The 19,020-nt window shown below is 45.2% G+C and overlaps 1 protein-coding gene and 1 long non-coding RNA gene across 2 annotated transcripts in view; one reads left to right on the top strand and one right to left on the bottom strand.

Moving 5' to 3' along the window:
• The window catches only part of Rhoj (ras homolog family member J), an 85,704-nt gene that overhangs the window by 49,796 nt on the left and 16,888 nt on the right, over positions 1–19,020 (top strand). Inside the window, exon 2 of the mRNA XM_059279538.1 lies at positions 16,239–16,297. Coding sequence (XP_059135521.1) covers positions 16,239–16,297 — 59 coding nt within the window. The remainder of the gene's footprint in view (positions 1–16,238; positions 16,298–19,020) is intronic.
• Positions 14,456–16,248, bottom strand: LOC131924267 (uncharacterized). Its single transcript, XR_009382830.1, has 2 exons — positions 15,864–16,248; positions 14,456–14,762 (listed from the first exon to the last, which is right to left on the bottom strand). It is a non-coding gene; the product is annotated as an uncharacterized LOC131924267 (long non-coding RNA).

Genomic DNA, 19,020 nt, shown 5'->3' on the forward strand with positions numbered 1-19,020 from the left:
GAACTAAATAAGACCTGGAAAATAATTAAACCATAAAAAGCAACTTATTCAGCTGGGTGGCAGTGGTGCACACCTTTAATCCCAGCACTTGGGAGGCAGAGGCAGGTGGATCTCTGAGTTGGAGGCCAGCCCAGTCTTCAAGGTGAGTTCCAGGACAGCCATCCAGGGCTACACAGTGAAGCCCTGTCTTGAAAAAAAAAAAAAAGGCAACTTATTCAGGCCAGCCAGATGGCTTGATGGTAAAGGTACTTGTTGCCAAGTCTGACACCATGAGTTAGATCCACGGGACCCACATGGTGGAAGGAGAGAGCTGACTCCCACAAATTGTCCTCTGACATCCACCTTCCAAACATGACATGCACACATTCACATACACATACACAACGCACACAATTAATTAATTCGGTAGGTAGCTAAAGCAATAACTTGAATTCAAGGAAAAGGGAAAGAATATCTACATGGCAGGTATTGTATGTCAGAGATTTTATGAAAAACATTTCTTTTTCCTACTCGAGAGAGAATGCAGATTCAAATAGAAAAAGACTGGAGGAGGGGCCTAGTACACAGAGCAGTGAGCTTCCAGATCTACCACAGGCAGCACTGGGTAGTGTGGGCCCTGAGTGTAATGGGGAGGGGGGGTGCTAGAGGGCTGTGGTTAGCAGTGAGCTTCAGGAAGCTCTGCAGACAGAGCCCTGAGGGGAAGGAGAGGTGCTGAAGAGCCCAACTGTGCCGAGCACCACAGATGCACCCAGTCACCCAGGCAGTGCTTTCTCCCAACTGCCCTGGAGGCATTTGGGCCAAGACTCTTAACACTCAGCGATTCCCTTCACAAGGATGCCTAAGTCAAGTGAAAAGATGGCTTCCCCCGAAACATCACTGACAAAATGACATTTATGTTCCCTAGGAGACGTCAAACACCAACTTGCTGCATCCAGCAAGCATTCAAACACAAACTCACTGTATCGGTTGTCTGTCGACGGTTGCTGTAAAAAAAAAAAAAAAAAAAAAAAAAAAAAAAAGTCACCATAAATTCATTATCTTTCCATTCTGAGGGTCAGAAGTCCAAACTGCCTCAATATAGCATTCCAGAGGAGAAGCTCCACCCAGCCTTTCCTAGAGGCCGCCTGCACACCCAGACTCACGGCTTCCTTCATAGCATCCCAACCTCCACTCCTGATCTCTCTTTGGACACGGACTCTCCTACATCCATCCCTCTTTCCCATGTAAGGATGCTTCTGGTTATCTGGAGCTCATGCTGTAACCCAGAATAACTGCCTCAACTCAAAGATTTTCATTTAATCACACCTGCCAAGTCCACTTCATGGAATTAGGGCGTGGAGGTGTTTGGGCGCTGTTATCCTAACTTCCAAGTCAGGAATCATCTGCGGATATGCCAGTGTATGAATTTGAGATGTGGTTAAAATCAATACAAAGAACTATCTGGTACTATCCACTCATTTCACGAAGTCAAATCATTGATGAGTTCAAACAGTGCAGCCTGAAGATGTGGTATGAAATATCCTATCTGAAGCGTTGGCTTGGGCACACTCCAAGTCAGACAGTGACGAAGTGTTTGGCTGGCTCCCAGCGCTGGCTACAGAGGCTACTCTGGAAAAGTAGACCAGGAATATTTCCAAACACTGATTTCAACAGTAAAAACATAAATTTCAAAAAGTCGTCATCGACTCCTATTTAACTGTTTACCAAGGGCTTGGTGGTTAGGGTAGCCATTATTTTTTTTTTTTTTTTTTTTTTTTTTTTGCTGTTCCTTCCTGCCTGGAATTCATACCTCTGTGTTGCTCCTCAAGCCCTCCCTACCCTCCTCCTTCCATTCCTCACCATTCCCTTGTCTTCTCCAGGAGATGGGAAGATGAGAGTAGAACAGGATGTGGATGAGGAAATAAATATGGAACACAGAAATCAGGAACTTCTCCATAGCTGGCTAAGAACAGGTCTGGCTTAGTTTCTGGGCATTTTTTTCTAGCCCTGGTACTAGCTCTAGATTTTTCAATGTATTACCTATTCCTTGTGACTTTTCTTTCATTTTCATACAAAATCTGTCAGGGCAAGGCCTTGATCATTCTCAGTGTGAATGCCCTTCAGAGCCTGAAGCTATGTCTATCAGTGGGTCACTTTATAAGCACGTGTTCTTTGCCAGTCCTGGGCTTCACGCTGTGGTCTACCCATAGGCACCAATTCATAATCCTCTCGTGACTATCCCGAGAACGTGCAGGTTTGGATAATACGTTAAGCCCTCCCTTCAGCATTTTGTTTGGTGCTGACCTTCTTCTTCCAAGCACCCTCTGTGTCCCTCCAGCCACTTCTATTTTTAGGTGGGTCAGCACCCGATGATCTGTAAGGCTCCTCCCTTCTCGGTGTTTGTGAGATCACACTGGGAAAACAGGCAGCTGGAAATACCGTGCTTCTTGGTGAGCCGGGACATCTGAGCAGACACCACGGAGTCATAGAGAAACCTGTTGAGGACGGCTGAAGTGTCCACAAATGTGAAAGCTTAAAACAAAACACAACCCTACTTTGACGCAGTTTGAATTTGTCCAGGCAGTGGTCCTTCGCATTCTCTGCCTGGTCTTGTTTGTTTAGGATCTGGGACACAATGAGCCAGCGTCCATTCCACTCTTTGTTTTTCTCTCTGTCCTTTGACTGGAGTCAGACTTGGGAGCAGAGCTCCAGGTGCTGTGCCCCCCTGGCGCATGGCAGTTGGATCGCAGGTGCTTCCAGCCCCTTGCAGACACCGGGGTTAAGAGCTTGGGAAGTACCCCAGGCCCTGGGGTTGACAACTTCAACGGCTGCCTTATGTCCTGCAAGGCTGGATCAGAGCGATCACCGCCAGCACTAGGAGCTAACCAAACACTCCTTCACTGTCTGTCTTGGAGTGTGCCCAGCCCAATGCTCAATGGCCTTCCTTGTTTTCTAGAATTGATCAGTTCCAATTCAACAACTGTGTCTCCTGGCATCCACACCAGAAAGTATCACAGGCACCTTCTGCCGCGATTCCCTGCATGCTGGGAAAGCTGCGTGATTCAACACATTCCCCTCCCACCCGCCAGACGTTCCTAAGATCCCCAGCAGAGCTCCGTCCATTGGCTGTGGTTCCCCTTGAAACAGAAGCTCTCCTGGAGGCTGCAGGGACATTTAATCTATTCATTCATCCAATATATACCCACTACTTAAAATCACATCACTAGCAAAGCCTTCAGGGTTTGTCTTTGCCTGAAAGGAGTGTACTGTCCAGCCAGCTATTAATCATGGCTATAACACCCGTTGGGGAGGTGGGGATAAGGAAACAGGATAGACTTTGAAAAGGGATAAAGAGATGGTACAGTTTACCAGGACCAGAGAGGAGGAAACAGACAGAGTGGAGCTCACCCATAGAAGATAAGCCCTGTGGCTTCACCATTTTCCCCCATAACACTATGTCCATACAGGCCGTCACACAGGGCAGATGGATACACAGCCACAGTAAGGGTTTCCACGGGTCCAGAAGCACATTTTTTTTTTTTAAAGTGGGTTACAAAACTTCAAAGACAGGCATACGTCCCCACGTAGAATAAACCACACTTGGTGTTTATGGTTAGCCAAGCTGTTGGTACAATCTACCGGAACACTGAAGTTAACAAGTCAGAAAGCTGCGCTTCCCGTGTCTGCCATTGCCTCCCCTTCATTAGGGCTCTCAGATTCCCAGAGCCCCATCCCCGGGATGGCCCAAGGGACAGAGACATTCCAAGCCCCAAGATGACTTGTTTATAATTTCATCTTTATCCTTTTTTGGCCAGAGTCCCTTCGAATCCCAGATCACCACTGGGAGGGGGGGTGGGGGGCAGCGGTGGGGGGGACATGAAAAAACCCATGGGAAGCTTCCCCAGTCACAGAGCCCTACAACTCTGTACAGGCTCGGTGCTAGGATTTCGTCCCAACCCCCCTAATCCCTAATGTCTGAAGACTGGGGGTGGGCATGTATGAATTAGTAGCCGAGACCCACTCTCCCTTCTGCATTGTCTCCGTGGAATACGGGGCTCTTTCTCAAATGGATCACCTGTCAATCACCTGAGGCTTTCCAAGGGGCCACACTGAGGAGCACAAGAGAAGGACAGAACACATGATCTGCAGAAGGGTACCATCGAGAAGCTTTACAACTGTTTGGGCTCCCAAAGAGAAGCATGGCGTCAGTACAACGAGAGTTTAGAAACTGACCCGTTGGCTTGTGGGCAGGGGATGCACGCTTGTATTATAAATACGTCAGGGATGCAAGAAGGGCTACAAAATTCAGGAGTTTATCACCTTTCCTCTTCCCTCCTGCTGAGGAGAGAAAGTACTGTCAGCTGTCAGGGCATCCCTCACTGACTCTGCTCCTCTCCTTCTTTGACTGCCTAGCCGGGTATCCTGTGTTGCTGAGAAACATCCTTAGATCGAACTGCGTGTTTAGCTTCAGATGACTTGGGGGAAAACAATATCTGGACAAGGACATGAAAGTGGTGTTTACCTCACACAGACTCTAAGAATAGACCTAATAATAAAGTTACAAAGGATAATGACCTCCCATGTATTTGTTACAGAAAGCATCTGAAAACTTTTAGCTCCAATTGTCACATGTGTGTCTAGATATATAGATATATACACACACACATACATATATACACACATATAATTACCACATGTATGTCTAGATATATACACACATACATATATACACATATATAATTGTCACATGTATGTGTAGATACATAGGTGTATATGCACATATATATACACATATACAATTGTCCCAGGTATGTCTAGAAATATAGATATATATGCACATACATCCTCCCACTGTAATTACTCACCAAATATTAATTAGTAAATACCTATATTTCCTTTCATTTCTTTAGTTTCTAATACACTCTATTTCACATAGAGGATACAGTGTGTAATAATGCTGAGGAACATGGCTACTTAGTATTCATACTATTTGACATATATTAAGAAGTATACCATAAAGCTCCTTTTTTTAACCTGGAAAGAACTCCTTATTTGTTATCTGATTGGAAGCTTTATTCAGTTGGGACTATTAGATGAAGATAAATAAAACAAAGAAAAAACCACAAGGGCATAAATCCCTAAATTCTGCATAACAAAGAGGAGGGTGAGTACTCATACTCTAAGGATAGCAACCGTGAGGGAAAGAATGGCTTCGTGTTCTCCAAATTATCTTGCCACACTTCAGAGGAGAAAGTGAAGAGAAGAGGAACTGACTTTTCTCTCCTGGTTCATTCTCTCCCCGTGCCCTGACGGTAACGCAGGGCTGGACTCGGTTTCCTAAGACTGCCCCCTACAGCTCATGCCCTTCTTTCCGTTTTCCCATCAACACACTCCAGGAGATCCCAGCACTCTCAAACACACAAGGTTTCCTGGGTACCTTCAAAAACGAGGTGCGGGTAGAGATTTGGGGCTCTGAGAGAGAAGGCAGACCTACCCTCACACGCTCGTCATAAAGATGCAGGCTCCATCTACAACCTAAAATGAATCCGGATGCGCCTGACAGGAAGGCTTCAGAGGGAACCCAGAAGGCACACAGCTCAACCAGAGGTGACAGATGACACGCAAGCCGATCTGTGGGCAGCCGTTAGTTACAACAGCAGGATAGTCCCCACAATTCCAGAGCACTCAGCTGTTTTAAGAGCCTTCCACATGTCCACAGGGACAAGCATGAAAAAGTGACAGCGTGGCATGCATATTTTACGGATGCAGGGTGGCATCTTCTCCCGCTCCTCTGAGCATGATGTCCCCAGTCTCTCCTCACACTCCTGTTGCTCTTACCAGGCTCCTCTGTGAGGGCGCCCTGGGACTGATGTGGATTGTTGACCATTTTAACCCCTTCCGGTCATTTGCAGTTATAAACACACCGGTGATGAATTCTTAGGTAGACATTACTATGCACTTGTACGATTGTTCCTTGAAACACATTCCTGAAAAGAGTGTTGAGCCAGAAGGAAAAAAATAAAAAATTAGATTTCATGCTCGGGCTTTTCATCTATCGCCAAATGGCTTTCCAGAAAAGCTTGAGCAAATTTACATTGTCTTCAGCCGTGTGTGAGCACCTACATAGTTAAGTACTTGCAAGCACTAGCGTTCTCTCTAGTGCGAGTGTGTGCATGTGTGTGTGTGTGTGTGTGTGTGGTGTGTGTGTGTGTGTGTGTGTATGTGTGTGTGTGTTTACTGGAGATGGTACCCAGGGCCTCTACATGCTAGGCCTACAAAAGCACTCTATCACCGAACCATTTTTGCCCCAGCTGGCACTGAACTTACGAACCTTTTGGTTCAGCGTCCTGAGTAACTGGAATTACAGACATGTACCACTCAGCCTGTCTGTTACCATTTGATTTATCATTGCCCATCAGTGGACCAAAGATTGTGTCTTTAATTTCAAACTTTTGACTTGAATATTCATTATTCCTTTGTATTTTCGTCAGATGTCTGCATTCTTAGTTCCTTTCGAGGTAATTATGATTGATTAGAAAGTGTGGTTTGGGAGCTAGAAAGAGGACTCAGAAGTTTGCTGTTGCAGAGGACCCGGGTTCAGTTCCAAGCACCTACAAGGTGGCTCACAACCATCTATCATTCCAGTTCCAGAGGATCCCTCTTATGCCGTCTTACGGCATCCATGGGCAACACACACACACACACACACACACACACACACACACACACACAGTGCACAAACATACATGAAGGTAAAAACACACATACACATAAAATAAAAAATAAGTATTTTGAAGCATGCTTAGGGCTAGAGATTTCTGAGTGATTAGGACAGCTTGCTGCTCAGTCACGATGACTAGAGTTCAGATCTCAGCACCCTCACTGGGCAACCCACAATCACCTGGAACACCAGCTCCAAGAGACCTAATGGCCTCTTCTGGACTCCTCAAGTACCCACACACACATGTGCACGTACAAACATACACACATGCAAATAAAATAAGTTTTTAAAAAGGAAGTGTGGCTGGGCGGTGGTGGCGCACGCCTTTAATCCCAGCACTCGGGAGGCAGAGGCAGGTGGATCTTTGTGAGTTCGAGGCCAGCCTGGTCTACAGAGCGAGATCCAGGAAAAGGTGCAAAGCTACACAGAGAAACCCTGTCTCAAAAAACCAAAAAAAAAAAAAAGAAAAAAGAAAAAAAAAAGAAAAGAAAAAAAAGAAAAGAAAAAAAGAAAAAAGGAAGTGTGCTCACATACAAAAAAAGAAGTTATTTTCTTACCTTATGAGCATTTTGTAGAGCCTGTACTTTTCATTTTTAAATCAAATATATTAGCCATTTCCTTATGGTTTTCTTCCTTTACTTTTATAATTCTTAAGACCTTTTTTATTTCCAAATGGTAATCATCTATCTAAATTCAATATTTGAACAGTTCACCTTTTCCTACTGATTTAAAATGTCATTTGTCAAAGACTGAAACTTTACATTTGTAGCACTGAGTCTGATATTTTTATTGTCTTATAATAATGCACTGGAATGACACTTCTTTGGTAGAATTTTGCAATATACACTAACATGCATCTCATAATATATATTTTTCATTATTATTTGTTGTCTCTAAGCTCAGTTTTCATACCCAGTAGAGTCACATGGTCACCTGTCATGTCACATGTCACTCAAAAATTCTTGAAGTTACTTTAAACAAATTAAATCGGGGAGCTCTGGCGTCTTCCTGGTGTAGAACTTCTCACCCAGAACATAGGCTAGCTTATTTCTCTCCCTTTAGCTATGTCAACAAGTATTGTGCTATTTTTTCCCCCATGAACATCTTCCACACTATCGAACACTTTATAATTGTGCGCCTGTGTGTCTCTGTATGTGTGTGTGTGTTGTGAAAAGGCTATTTTCCAACATATTTTCTAACTTGTTCTGACCGGTACCTGATAGAATTTTTATGAGCCTAGCAATTCTTACAAAGCTCTTAAAAGAAACGCACTAGCCCTCTTCTGTCACCATCAAGGTATTTGAATGTCCTGAGTGACTGCTGCTTGACAAAGACAGGAGAAGCCTGTTCCCTCTAGGTCACTGTCTCTGCCTTGTGCTGGACACTGTAAACAGAAGTCATGTCTGTGGAGCACCTTATGCATCTTAAGGTTTCCTTGCATGGGATTCAACTAGGATTCTGACAAGCTGCCAAGTGGGAAGGATGCTACAGTATTCAAGTTATTACGATAATGATCTTAATGATGAGAAAACTGAGATCAGAGAGGAGACCTGGAGAATGATGCAGACCTACATCCTCAGAACGTTAGGGCAGATAAAACCAAGGGGTCTGTGCTTTTCACTACTCTGCCCGGTGACTGGGGGAGTACAAAAATTTAGATCATAGAATGAAAATCAAGGCTAAACTGGAAAGTGCAGACCTAGAAATCAGCTGTTCACCCCCTTGTCCATCAATGACAACTTAATTATAATGAATTTCCAGCAATGTGTCGCTCCAATTAAAAGGGCAAGTGGGTATTTCTGAAGAGTTTCTCTGTGCAGGGGACCGTACAAAAAGTACATTCTGATTTGTGGGTCACGACCCTCATCTGTAGATTTCGCCTATAAACTGGGCACTTCTTTCTAAAGTCATAGGTGATAATTCCCCTGTATTTTGTGGCTAAAGTCAGGCTTATCTGGCTATATGGGAACCTCAGACAGAGCACATGGTCAGTGGTCCTGACTTACTGATGGAGATGTATGGTTATGAAATTAGAGGACCACCATGAGCACAGATGCCACCCAGAAAAGCCAGGTTTCCATGGCATCCCTCACAGCAGGTGGACCAGATACAGTGCAGGATATCAGACCAGTGACCCCATCCTGCCATTCAGTGTCCAACAAAGTTCACAGTGACCTTTTGGAAAATACCAAAGATGCCTCAGAGAAAAACTTCAGTTTAGTTGGAGTTCAATATGTTTCAGCCACTCATCCAATATGTATGGAGCAACATATCCAAGCTTTGTTAGCATTTGGACATAAGAACAAATAATATCTGGCCATGGCTGAGGAGATGGATCAGCCAATAAAGTGCTTTGCAAGCACAAAGACCTAAGTCAGGTACCGAGAACCTACACTAGAAAGCTGGACATATTGTGCATGCTTATAACCCAAACTGGGGAGGCAGAGATAGGCAGATCCCTAGAGCTCATTAGCCAATCTGCCTAGCCTATGCGGTGATATTCAAGCCAGTGAGAGACACCCTCTCAGAAAAGAGCAGATGGACACTTCTTAAGAAACAGTAGTTGATGTTTCCTCTGGCCTCCAAACACATGTGCACACACCCAAATGCACATAAGTGCACCAGCACAGATATAAAAACACACATAGACAAAAGAGAAAAAAAAAACAGAAACAGATTTAACCATGCTAATTCTTTTCGGACCAAAGGAAAGGCAGTATGGAAATAGCTTCAGGTTCCTGAAGGGTAAGAAGGGCTTAGGAAAGCAGATTTTCCAGGCTGAGTGTGGAGCAAGTATTCCAGAACTTCCTTCCCAGCATCCCAAAGAAAGCGCTTCAACAAAGGCATCATAAGAACAACAGATTGCAAAAGCTTCTGACCCATTCTGGGCCAGAAAGAAATAAAGGAGAATGAGCAAGGGGAGCCAGGGGCTGGTGACCAAGATTTTGTCCGCTCTTACAAGGTGTTTGGCTTTCACTTTTCACTTACTCTGGGGGCACTGAGGAAACACAGAATTGGAACCAAGTAGGGGATTTTTCCAAGGGACAGGAGTTGCCTGCATGGGGACAGCTTTAAGGATGGTAAACGAGACTCAGAGTCTATAGCTATCTAGGGGTAGAATGGGGAGAGGTGGACTCCGAAAAAATACTGAAGAAGGAAGGGTGGGGCTAAGCAAGACTGACATGCCAGGGTGTGGCTGTCTGGCTTTTTCTTTGGCTTGGCCTCATCCCCAGACCTCAGTCAGCTCTGAGTCTACAGCTCTTCCCAATGCCCCTCTCCTCCCATCCACCCCCTTTTCCTTCTTCATCAAATAAATACTGGCAAGGGAATATTTTTCCTGGGCATCCATCCCACACCCAGAACCAGGGTGACAAATCTTTCCAGGAAGCCCCATTCCTCAAATACTGTTTGTTAAGAAGGTGTTTGCTCAGTAACACCACACTGCGCTCTCGGAATCTTCAGTGTCCAAAATGTTCACTTTTCTGATCATCCTTGTTCTCCAACTTGCAGGTAAGAAAAACGGAGGAGTAGGACAGTTATGGCTTCCTCACGGTCCCAGTGTTTGTTCCCAGTGAGCCCAGAACTCCAGTTAGTTCTTCACCTTAAAATCCAGGGAACTTAGAAAATGACTCGACCACAAGCATGTTGCTAAGAGGAAGAGAAACACAGCCAGGGCCAGACAAGACATAGTGATTGTATCCTGCCCTGTTTCAATGGGACAGACCTTTAAAATGGGGAGGTAGAGCTGGGCGGTGGTGTCGCACACCTTTAATCCCAGCACTCAGGAGGCAGAGGCAGGCCGATCTCTGTGAGTTCGATTCCAGCATGGTCTATACAGAAAGTTCCAGGACAGCCAAGGCTGTTCCACAGAGAATCCCTGTCTCAAAAACAAAAGCGAGGTGGGAGGGGGCATCCATGATAACATGTATCTGTAATTCCAGAAGGGGCAGGAAAATCAGGAATTTAAGGCCATCCTCAGCTGCAGAGTGAGTTGAAGAGCAGCCTGAACTACAGGGACACTGTCTCAAAGGACAGCGGGGAGGAGAAAAGTGGAGGGAGAGAAAAGAAATGGAAAGAAAGCCTTCTACTCAGAATCCCAGGGATTTCTCAGGAAGCCTGTTGGGTTTTTCCCCTCGTACTGACACAGCTTTCAAAGCAGAGGCTTCTCCGGGGACACAAGCCAGACCCTGACAAGAAAGGAAATGAGCTGCTGAGGCAAGCTGGTCAGATGGGCTGATGCAGGCCTGCAGGAAGGGGCCAAAGCAGCATTAAGAGCCAGGCAGGAATTGAAAGAGCACCACCACCACCACCACCACCTCCTCTACCTCCACCACCAACAACAACAACAACACCTCCACCACCACCACCACCACCACACACACACACACACACACACACACACACACACACACACACACACACAGAGGAATCTTTACCACTTATATTTAGGAAGCAGTGTTTGTGTCTATCTTCATGGATATTTGGGGAGATTTCATGGCTGATGCCTCTGAATTTGCCCCTTAATAAAATGGACACGCACTCTTAGGATGTTTGGGATAGGTGTTGAACGTGCCCAAGCAGCCTTTGGAAGGGATAGGGCTGTTTTTTTGTTTTGTTTTGCTTGTTCTGCATAGCACAGACTAGCCTTGAACTCTTGATCCTCCTGCCTCAGCCTGCCCACTGCCTCTCTCCTCAAAAGGGTCTTAGGCTCACTCACTCATCAGTTCATAAATCTTTGACATGAACAGAGAGCACATGCTTAACTTTCTTAAAATTCTGTTTCTTGTTGGATCTAAAAGTTAGTGTTTCGCCAGGCGGTGGTGGCGCACGCCTTTAATCCCAGCACTCGGGAGGCAGAGCCAGGCGGATCTCTGTGAGTTCGAGGCCAGCCTGGACTACCAAGTGAGTTCCAGGAAAGACGCAAAACTACACAGAGAAACCCTGTCTCGAAAAATCAAAAAAAAAAAAAAAAAAAGTTAGTGTTTCTTCCTCCAAAAGTAGCACCCCTGTGCTGCTACCCACACCACACAGTTAGGCTTTATCCAACCACTGAGAGAGTAGACTAGACCTAAGGGACACGGGGAGTTGGAAGTACCCTGGGAACTGAAGGGCAAAGGAGTTCCCTAACTGAGCCAACATTTCCACTGTTAGAACCCATGGAGCTTACCTTGCTTCATCACACTGAACTTCCGAAGACTGCCTTGAACCTCTGAAACAGCTATCACCCAACAAGGAAGAAGTTTTGAACCCACAACCAGAGGACTTACGCATTTGCAAATGACACATCTTTTTTTTTTTTTTAAAGATTAATTTATTATGTATACAATGTTCTGCCTGCATGTATCCCTGCACACCAGAAGAGGGCACCAGATCTCACTACAGATGGTTGTGAGCCACCATGTGGTTGCTGGGAATTGAACTCAGGACCTCTGGAAGAACTACCAGTGCTCTTAACCACTGAGCCATTTCTCCAGACACATCTTTAAGATATAAAAATGCTGAGGGAAATAGGCCTACGTCCTGCCTTGGCTATTTTCTCTCTGGGTTAAGTTAATGATCCTCAAGAGAACAAACTTGTATCCTGGCTTACACGCCTCAAGAAATTAGCCACTCCACTTCACCCCAGAATCAACACAAGGAAGCAAAGAGTTTCATGGATTTGAGGAAAGTCTTCATTTTACCAACTTAACAGGTCGTGGTCAACTTTTCACACTTTCTTAAGAGAACCATCCAAGCTATTAACAGGCCATTTGGCCTCCTCTCTTTAAAACCCCTCAACGTTCAGAAAACAACTCTAACGCTCCCAGAATAGAAGGTGCTCTGGGAAGATAACCTGGGTATGGCCTTCCTGGTGACTTTGTCATCAGTGGTCAGCCAGGGAAGATCTAGCCACAGCCTTGCACAGTCCCAAGGACCCTTGTCTCGGTGACCAGGAGTTGACCCTGTGCAGAGTTTCTACCCTGAGTGTATTCAACATCTCCTTCATATGGCAGAATCTGTACTGGGCATGGGGACTCGGTCCTCAGTGAGAACATAAGACAGATTTAAACAGCTATCTTTTAGAAAAGGAAGTAACTAGTGGCCCACAATTAAGATTCTGATTATGTGACCTGGATACTCAGTAGAAAGAAAGACAGACTGACCCCTGTCCTCAGAACAGACTCAATGTGCACTTGATGGATACATTCATTCAGCACCTACTGGGAACGAGGGTGTATGTCATATATTTTCTCATCATGTGTCCTTCTCACAAATATTCTATGATCTCATTTTTTAGATATTCTTGTTACATTTGTTTATGGCAGGAGAGGGGTATGCCATAGCACACACGTGGAGGTCAGAAGACAACCTATGGTAGTCAGTTCTCTCCTTCTACCCATGTGGACCCCCATTTTTAATAGAAAGGGAACACAGGACTTAAGGGTGCTAGATGATGTCCCCAGGGTCACTCCAATGATGAAAAGCAATGGTAGGATTCAAAGGCACAGTGGTCCGGGGTGAGCAACCATGCTGTGACCTCATTTCATGGATGATTAGCTCTTGGTGGTGGTACCTCCCTTCCATGGACTTGTGACTAATTCCTTGCCAAGTTGTAGAGCCTCATAGGGCACAGGTTAGCAAGCAATAAGACATCTGCTGCCTGGCTAGGACTCATAAAACCATGCCTTGTAGACTGATGCTGGCATCTGTCTCTGACTATCCCTTGATGTCCTCTAGAAGAAACAGGGAAGAGAGACTAAAGTCACTCTCAAAGATAGAGACACATGCTCTAAGCCCTGCTTTTAGCATCCCTCCAGCAGGGCACAGAGCAAACCACTACTGACAGCAATTCTGAAAATTCACCCCGTTTCCATGCCAACGACAGTATCCTCCCCTATCCTGTACCACCATTCTGCCTTAACCCAAGGAAATTCTTTTTCTTTCCATTTCCTTAGCCAAAGGACTTTAAGAGCTTGAAAAAGCCTTCAGAATAAAGGCTGAGTAAGGGAGCCTCAACAGTCTGGAAAACTCAGGGCCATCCTTGCAGACTCATCTTAGACATCTCCACCAGAAGACATTCTGTAACCAAATGCTAGCAGTGTGCGAAAGCGTGCACACTCAGACATGCTCCCAGCCCTCTGTGCTCCCCAGGCATAGTGTATGCTACACTGTGCATGGCTATGCTTTTTACTTGCTCTGTACAGGTGAGTCTGTATCTGGTCTGTCTGCTTCCGGTACTGAGCTCAATCCAGGAATCCCACTGGAGAAGAGAAAGATAAGCAGAGGGAAGAGGACATTGTACAGACTAGCCGCTCCTGGTTCAACCTGTCTTGCTTATACTTGTCTCGGGCCTGGTGAAGCATCCTGGAGTTCCAGCTGCCAAAGAGAAAAGGACGTGGCCTGAAGGAAAAGGGGCTAGAGGGAATATCTGCTCTCTAAGAAAAGGGGGGCAAGGAACGCTGGGCCTGCAGGACTCCAGTGACAAAGATCACAGCCACTGCTTAGGAACATGGCTCGGCTTCTAGTGCTTGCCTCCTGTTGGCCCTGGGCCTGTGGGTCACAGAGTAGTGCACACGATCTCATGAACAGCTGCCCTGACCTCCATGTACCTGGCTCACTGAAGGCAGGAAATTCCATGTTGTAATCGCTGGATTTCTTCCATTCATTCTTGATCCATGACTAGGTAACCAATCGGTCACTAAAGAAACCATTTAGACTGATTGCAGAACATCAGCCTAGGCTCTCCTCTGCCAAAGAAGGAAATCAAACAGGACGGAGAGCGCTGGGCACCTCTATTTCCATTGCTGGCCTGACTTACGGACAGATGTAAAAAGGCTTAAACGCCCCACCCCTGCCCATCAGTCAGTGCTGCGGTGAAGATTTCATATAGCTGGGCTTGACGTTTAAAAACACACATTTAGAAGCACATCTGGCTGCGGTCGTGTTATAAAACGGAACACATGTGGATCTGAGTAGACTAGAAAAACAGTCCCCAGTATCTAGGGAGGCTGGGCCTTTTAAACAAGTGCTTTCAAAGAGCAGCATGAAGAAATACTTCTACATACATGATGCCATGATCAACCTGAAAATAAAAAGTAAAAAAATCAGCACCAAGTCAGCGACCCTGAGCTAGGGGAATGTGGCTGACACATTAGCCATCCAGTTCTGAAACCCCACCATCCAGTTGCCCTTCGTTTTCTGTGTGGTTGATGGCAAAAGGGATCAAACCCATTTTTACTTTATCGTTGCACATTTTCTAATCAACTGCAGCGGGGGGAGCATGTTCCTGCATATTTGATTCCCTATTTCCCAGAAGACATTTGGATGTTTTGGAAATGTAACCTTGCTCTTCCCACTCACCAAGAGAACCGTATCCCTCCTGCATGCAATCTGGTCCCTCTTGGTTGAGCAGCAACTTGAGACTGTTATGTCATTCCCAGACATGTGCAGAGCGGCTGGTATTCCCACATTACTCCTCACTTTGGGCACCATTGCTTGGCAAAGGCATCGAGCCTGCTGGGTAAATCTAACCTTGTAGGTATGTGAAGCCACATTCCTAAAACCACATGCCCAGACAGCACCTGGATTTTATTAATATCTCAAAGTCAGATAAAAACAGAGAGATTTCGTGTGTGTGTGTGTGTGTGTGTGTGTGTGTGTGTGTGTGTGTGTGTCTCCTGTGGTGTATGGTCAGGTGCACTGCATGCACATGCATGTGTGTGCAGGTACCCATGTGTGGAGCAGAGGTCAGAGGTTGGTTTCTCATGCCTTCCTTGGTGACTCTTTCCAGTTTATCTTTTGGGACAAGGTCTCTTACGGAAGCTGGCGCTCATGGATTGGCTCGACTGGCTGGCCAGAGCTGCAGAGATCTGCCCATCTCTGTCTCTTCCCTGCTCCCTACACAGATGCTCACATAGGAACACGTGAGGCCAAGTACAGATGCCTGGCCTTTCCACATGGGTTCTGGGGCTCCTAAGTCAAGTCTCCATGTCTGCACAGAGGCAGTCAGGACTCCATGTGTGCACAGTGGGCAGTCAGGACTCCACGTGTGCACAGTGGGCAGTCAGGACTCCATGTGTATACAGTGGGCAGTCAGGACTCCACGTGTGCACAGTAGGCCCTTTACCAACTGAGCCTTCTTTTCAGCCCCAAGAGCACACAGAGAGTTCAAATAGCTAATTACCTGGTTCTGTGTCCTGAAAGGAAACTCAAAGCAAAGACAGTGATAACCTAGCCAGGAAGGAACTTGGCATCCTTTATTTTTTCTTCAGAAGCTTCGTATTGCAGAGCCTAGTAAAGGTCACCAAACAGCCTACAGAGTACTCGAGTAACACCAAAAATATCCATCTCCATTGAGAGATTTGGAGTTGGCTCAGGCCATCTGCTGTCACGGCAGCCCAAGGTTCTCTTCCATTTGGAAACGATGCTGTCAAGTTGGTTTAGAATATACACCAATGAAGCATATGCTCATCCTCCCTGCCCAGAGAGAAGCTGGCATGGGACATTCTAGCCATGGAAGCCTCTGTTTATGAATTCTCTTGTCTTCTCTTCTCCCTAGTTACCGTGACGGTGGGAGGCAAGCAGCATTTGCTTGGACTGTACGACACCGCAGGACAGGTATGACCTCACCGTCTTGATTCATTAAGGGTTGGGGAAGGGAGTTTAGGAGAAAGAACGGTCCATTTGGCTCATCATTCAGGAGCTAACAGCACAGGCATTTCCCATTCTCATCATTTGGGACCCAAATGACAACCAAATGCACATTCTTAACTTTAAAATATTTATCTATATAACTACAAAATCCTAAATCACTGTCCAAGATACTGATGATATGTCCAACACTGTAAAACCATCAATATTCAAAAATAACGAAACAACATTTCTAGCCAAGAATTTCAATTGTCTCCAACCCAAACCTGTTCCATAGCCAAGATGTACAGGACTATTTTATAAATTGTAGCTTTACTCTTTTTCCCCATGCTGTTTTCTTTGTCCATCCTTTATTTGATTTACCTAATGAGCTGTGAAAAGGCTCAAAAAAAAAAAAAGATGGAGGGATACAATGGATTAAAAACTGAAAGAAAAACAAGGGTCTGGATATGTCCTTAAGATGAAGGGCAACCCCCAATCACTGAAAACTGACTCTGAATTTTCTAAGATTCCCCAAATACCCTTGTTCTGTCACGAGTGTTTCTTGGGGTTTGAGAATGGAAGGGCACGGATTTGAATCTCCAACAGTGAACCTGCACATGGCTGTCCTTGGGTGAAATCCTGGGTAAGTGCCTTTCCCTGTACCTCATACAGGGCTGTGGAAAACATCCAGTGTTAGAAGTTCGCCCAGTGGAGGATGGGATGCGAATGAGCCAGGGATGGCTGTGGCCTAATTTCTTGGATAGAGCGTGTTACCATATGTCTTGAATCATTTATTTAGGTCAAAATCAGCGGGTTGTTCAGTCAGTCCAAATTTATACAGCTTAAGCCCTTTGGAGTGAATATTTGACCGTGGTATTTCCCACTGTGAGTTTCTTGGTAATTGTTAATAGCTATGCATTTGTCGAGGCCTTTTCTCACAATTATCTGGAGATATGTCATTTTGCTCAACTTGAAAGCTCTCTACTAGAAAATAAATAAATGGGATCCCTTCGAGGTCTTCAGTGTACATGTGCAGGGACCACCAACAAGGGTGTGAGGGACATCAAAGCTGGTCTTTTACAGCCAGAGCAGGGAGCCTGGATATCCCAGCATCAGACCCAAGGCTCCTTTCCAGGACCCTCCAGATTCGACATGTGGCCAGATGACTTGGAAAACCACTCTCCTAACTCGGGAGTAGGGTGACCTCTCCTACCAATATCAAGAAACAGAAACATAACAAGGGGAAAATATGCCCTTAGCTATACAAATAGAAAAATTGATCTGTGTCCTTTAATACAAGAGAATACAGCTCCTACCGGAAAATGTCCCAGCCAATGAGGCCTGTGGATTCAGGGGCTGGAATTGCCCACTCCAACTCAATCATATAATCAGTGGGGTGTCTCTACTCATCACAGCCCCACAGTGTGTAAAGTCCATACAAGTCAGTTTGCCAAAGCTCAACAGAGAGGATTCTCTCATACTCGGAAACTGCTCTGTCTCCCTTGCCTTCTCAGAAAATTCTGGAAGTCCCTGCCCTTTCACCTCGCCCCACACTTCTGTAGCAATCCACAGCCATTGTGGGTTCCTTTGCATCCATTGCCTCAAACAACAATATCCCTGGATCTCTACTTCATTCCGCATCCAATAAAACTGTATCAAAGCTCTTGTAGAGTTGAGTTATTATTCCCCATTACTCTATCCTTTAAAAAAAAAGTACTAGTGTAAGAGTGGAAGTGGTAATATATTGTGAAAATATCTTTAAACATCAAATTGAAGCCAGTAGGGTGACCCGAACCTCTGACACAGGGGTGAGAAATGCTGTAAAATATAGTAACAAGTAGATTCAAGCTATTTCTTCCATTTAATTCTCACCTTAATGCTTTCCTCCACTTATTTTGAAACCTCTGGATAGACAAGACTCACATGGGAGCATGGAGCATGGAGAAAGGAAATCAGACCGTATCTGAGGGTTCCTTCTGGGCCTCAGGTTCTATGATTAAGGACTTTAAAAGATAATTTCAAGAAATCCTGAAAGAACTGGAGTAATTAATCAAAAAGGTTTGAGTCAAGACCCAAGAGAGACCTCTCAAGCAGTGGAAGATTTTAAATACAGTAAAGGATGAGCTGCCGTTCATTTTCTGGAACAGTGATGATCAAACTTGAGCATGCGCCGGAACCACCCAGAGCTTGTTAAAAAACCAGCCACATGGCCACACGTCACAGTTTCTACAAGTCCAGGATGGGTCCCAAGAATTTGCACTTCTGACAGGTTTCCATGGCCGCTGCTCTGGACAGCACACTTGGAGGACGACAAAGTGCTGTCCACTGAGCAGAAGCAGTGCTTGTACATGGAGCATCTTAGAAACGCAGATTCCACTTGGAAGATGGAGGGAGCTGGATCAGAAGTTCAAGGTCATCCTCAGCTACATAGGAAGGGCAAGGCCATCCTGGGCTACATGAGATCTTGTCTCAAAAACCCAACAGAAACAAATGCAGGACCTTACACCCCGGCTCCAAATTAATGAATTTAAGTCTCTGGTGGCTGAAGCTGTTTCCGGCAAAATAACTGTATCTACAAATTAGCCAAAAAAGTTTCACAACAAATGTAATTTAGGAGGTGTATTAGTCCAGGTTTTCTAGAGGAACAGAGCTGACAGAATGAATATAAATATAAATATAAATATAAATAATATAAATATAAATAATAT

The sequence above is a fragment of the Peromyscus eremicus genome, chromosome 14, assembly GCF_949786415.1.
Source record: "Peromyscus eremicus chromosome 14, PerEre_H2_v1, whole genome shotgun sequence".
NCBI classification, from domain to species: domain Eukaryota; kingdom Metazoa; phylum Chordata; class Mammalia; order Rodentia; family Cricetidae; genus Peromyscus; species Peromyscus eremicus.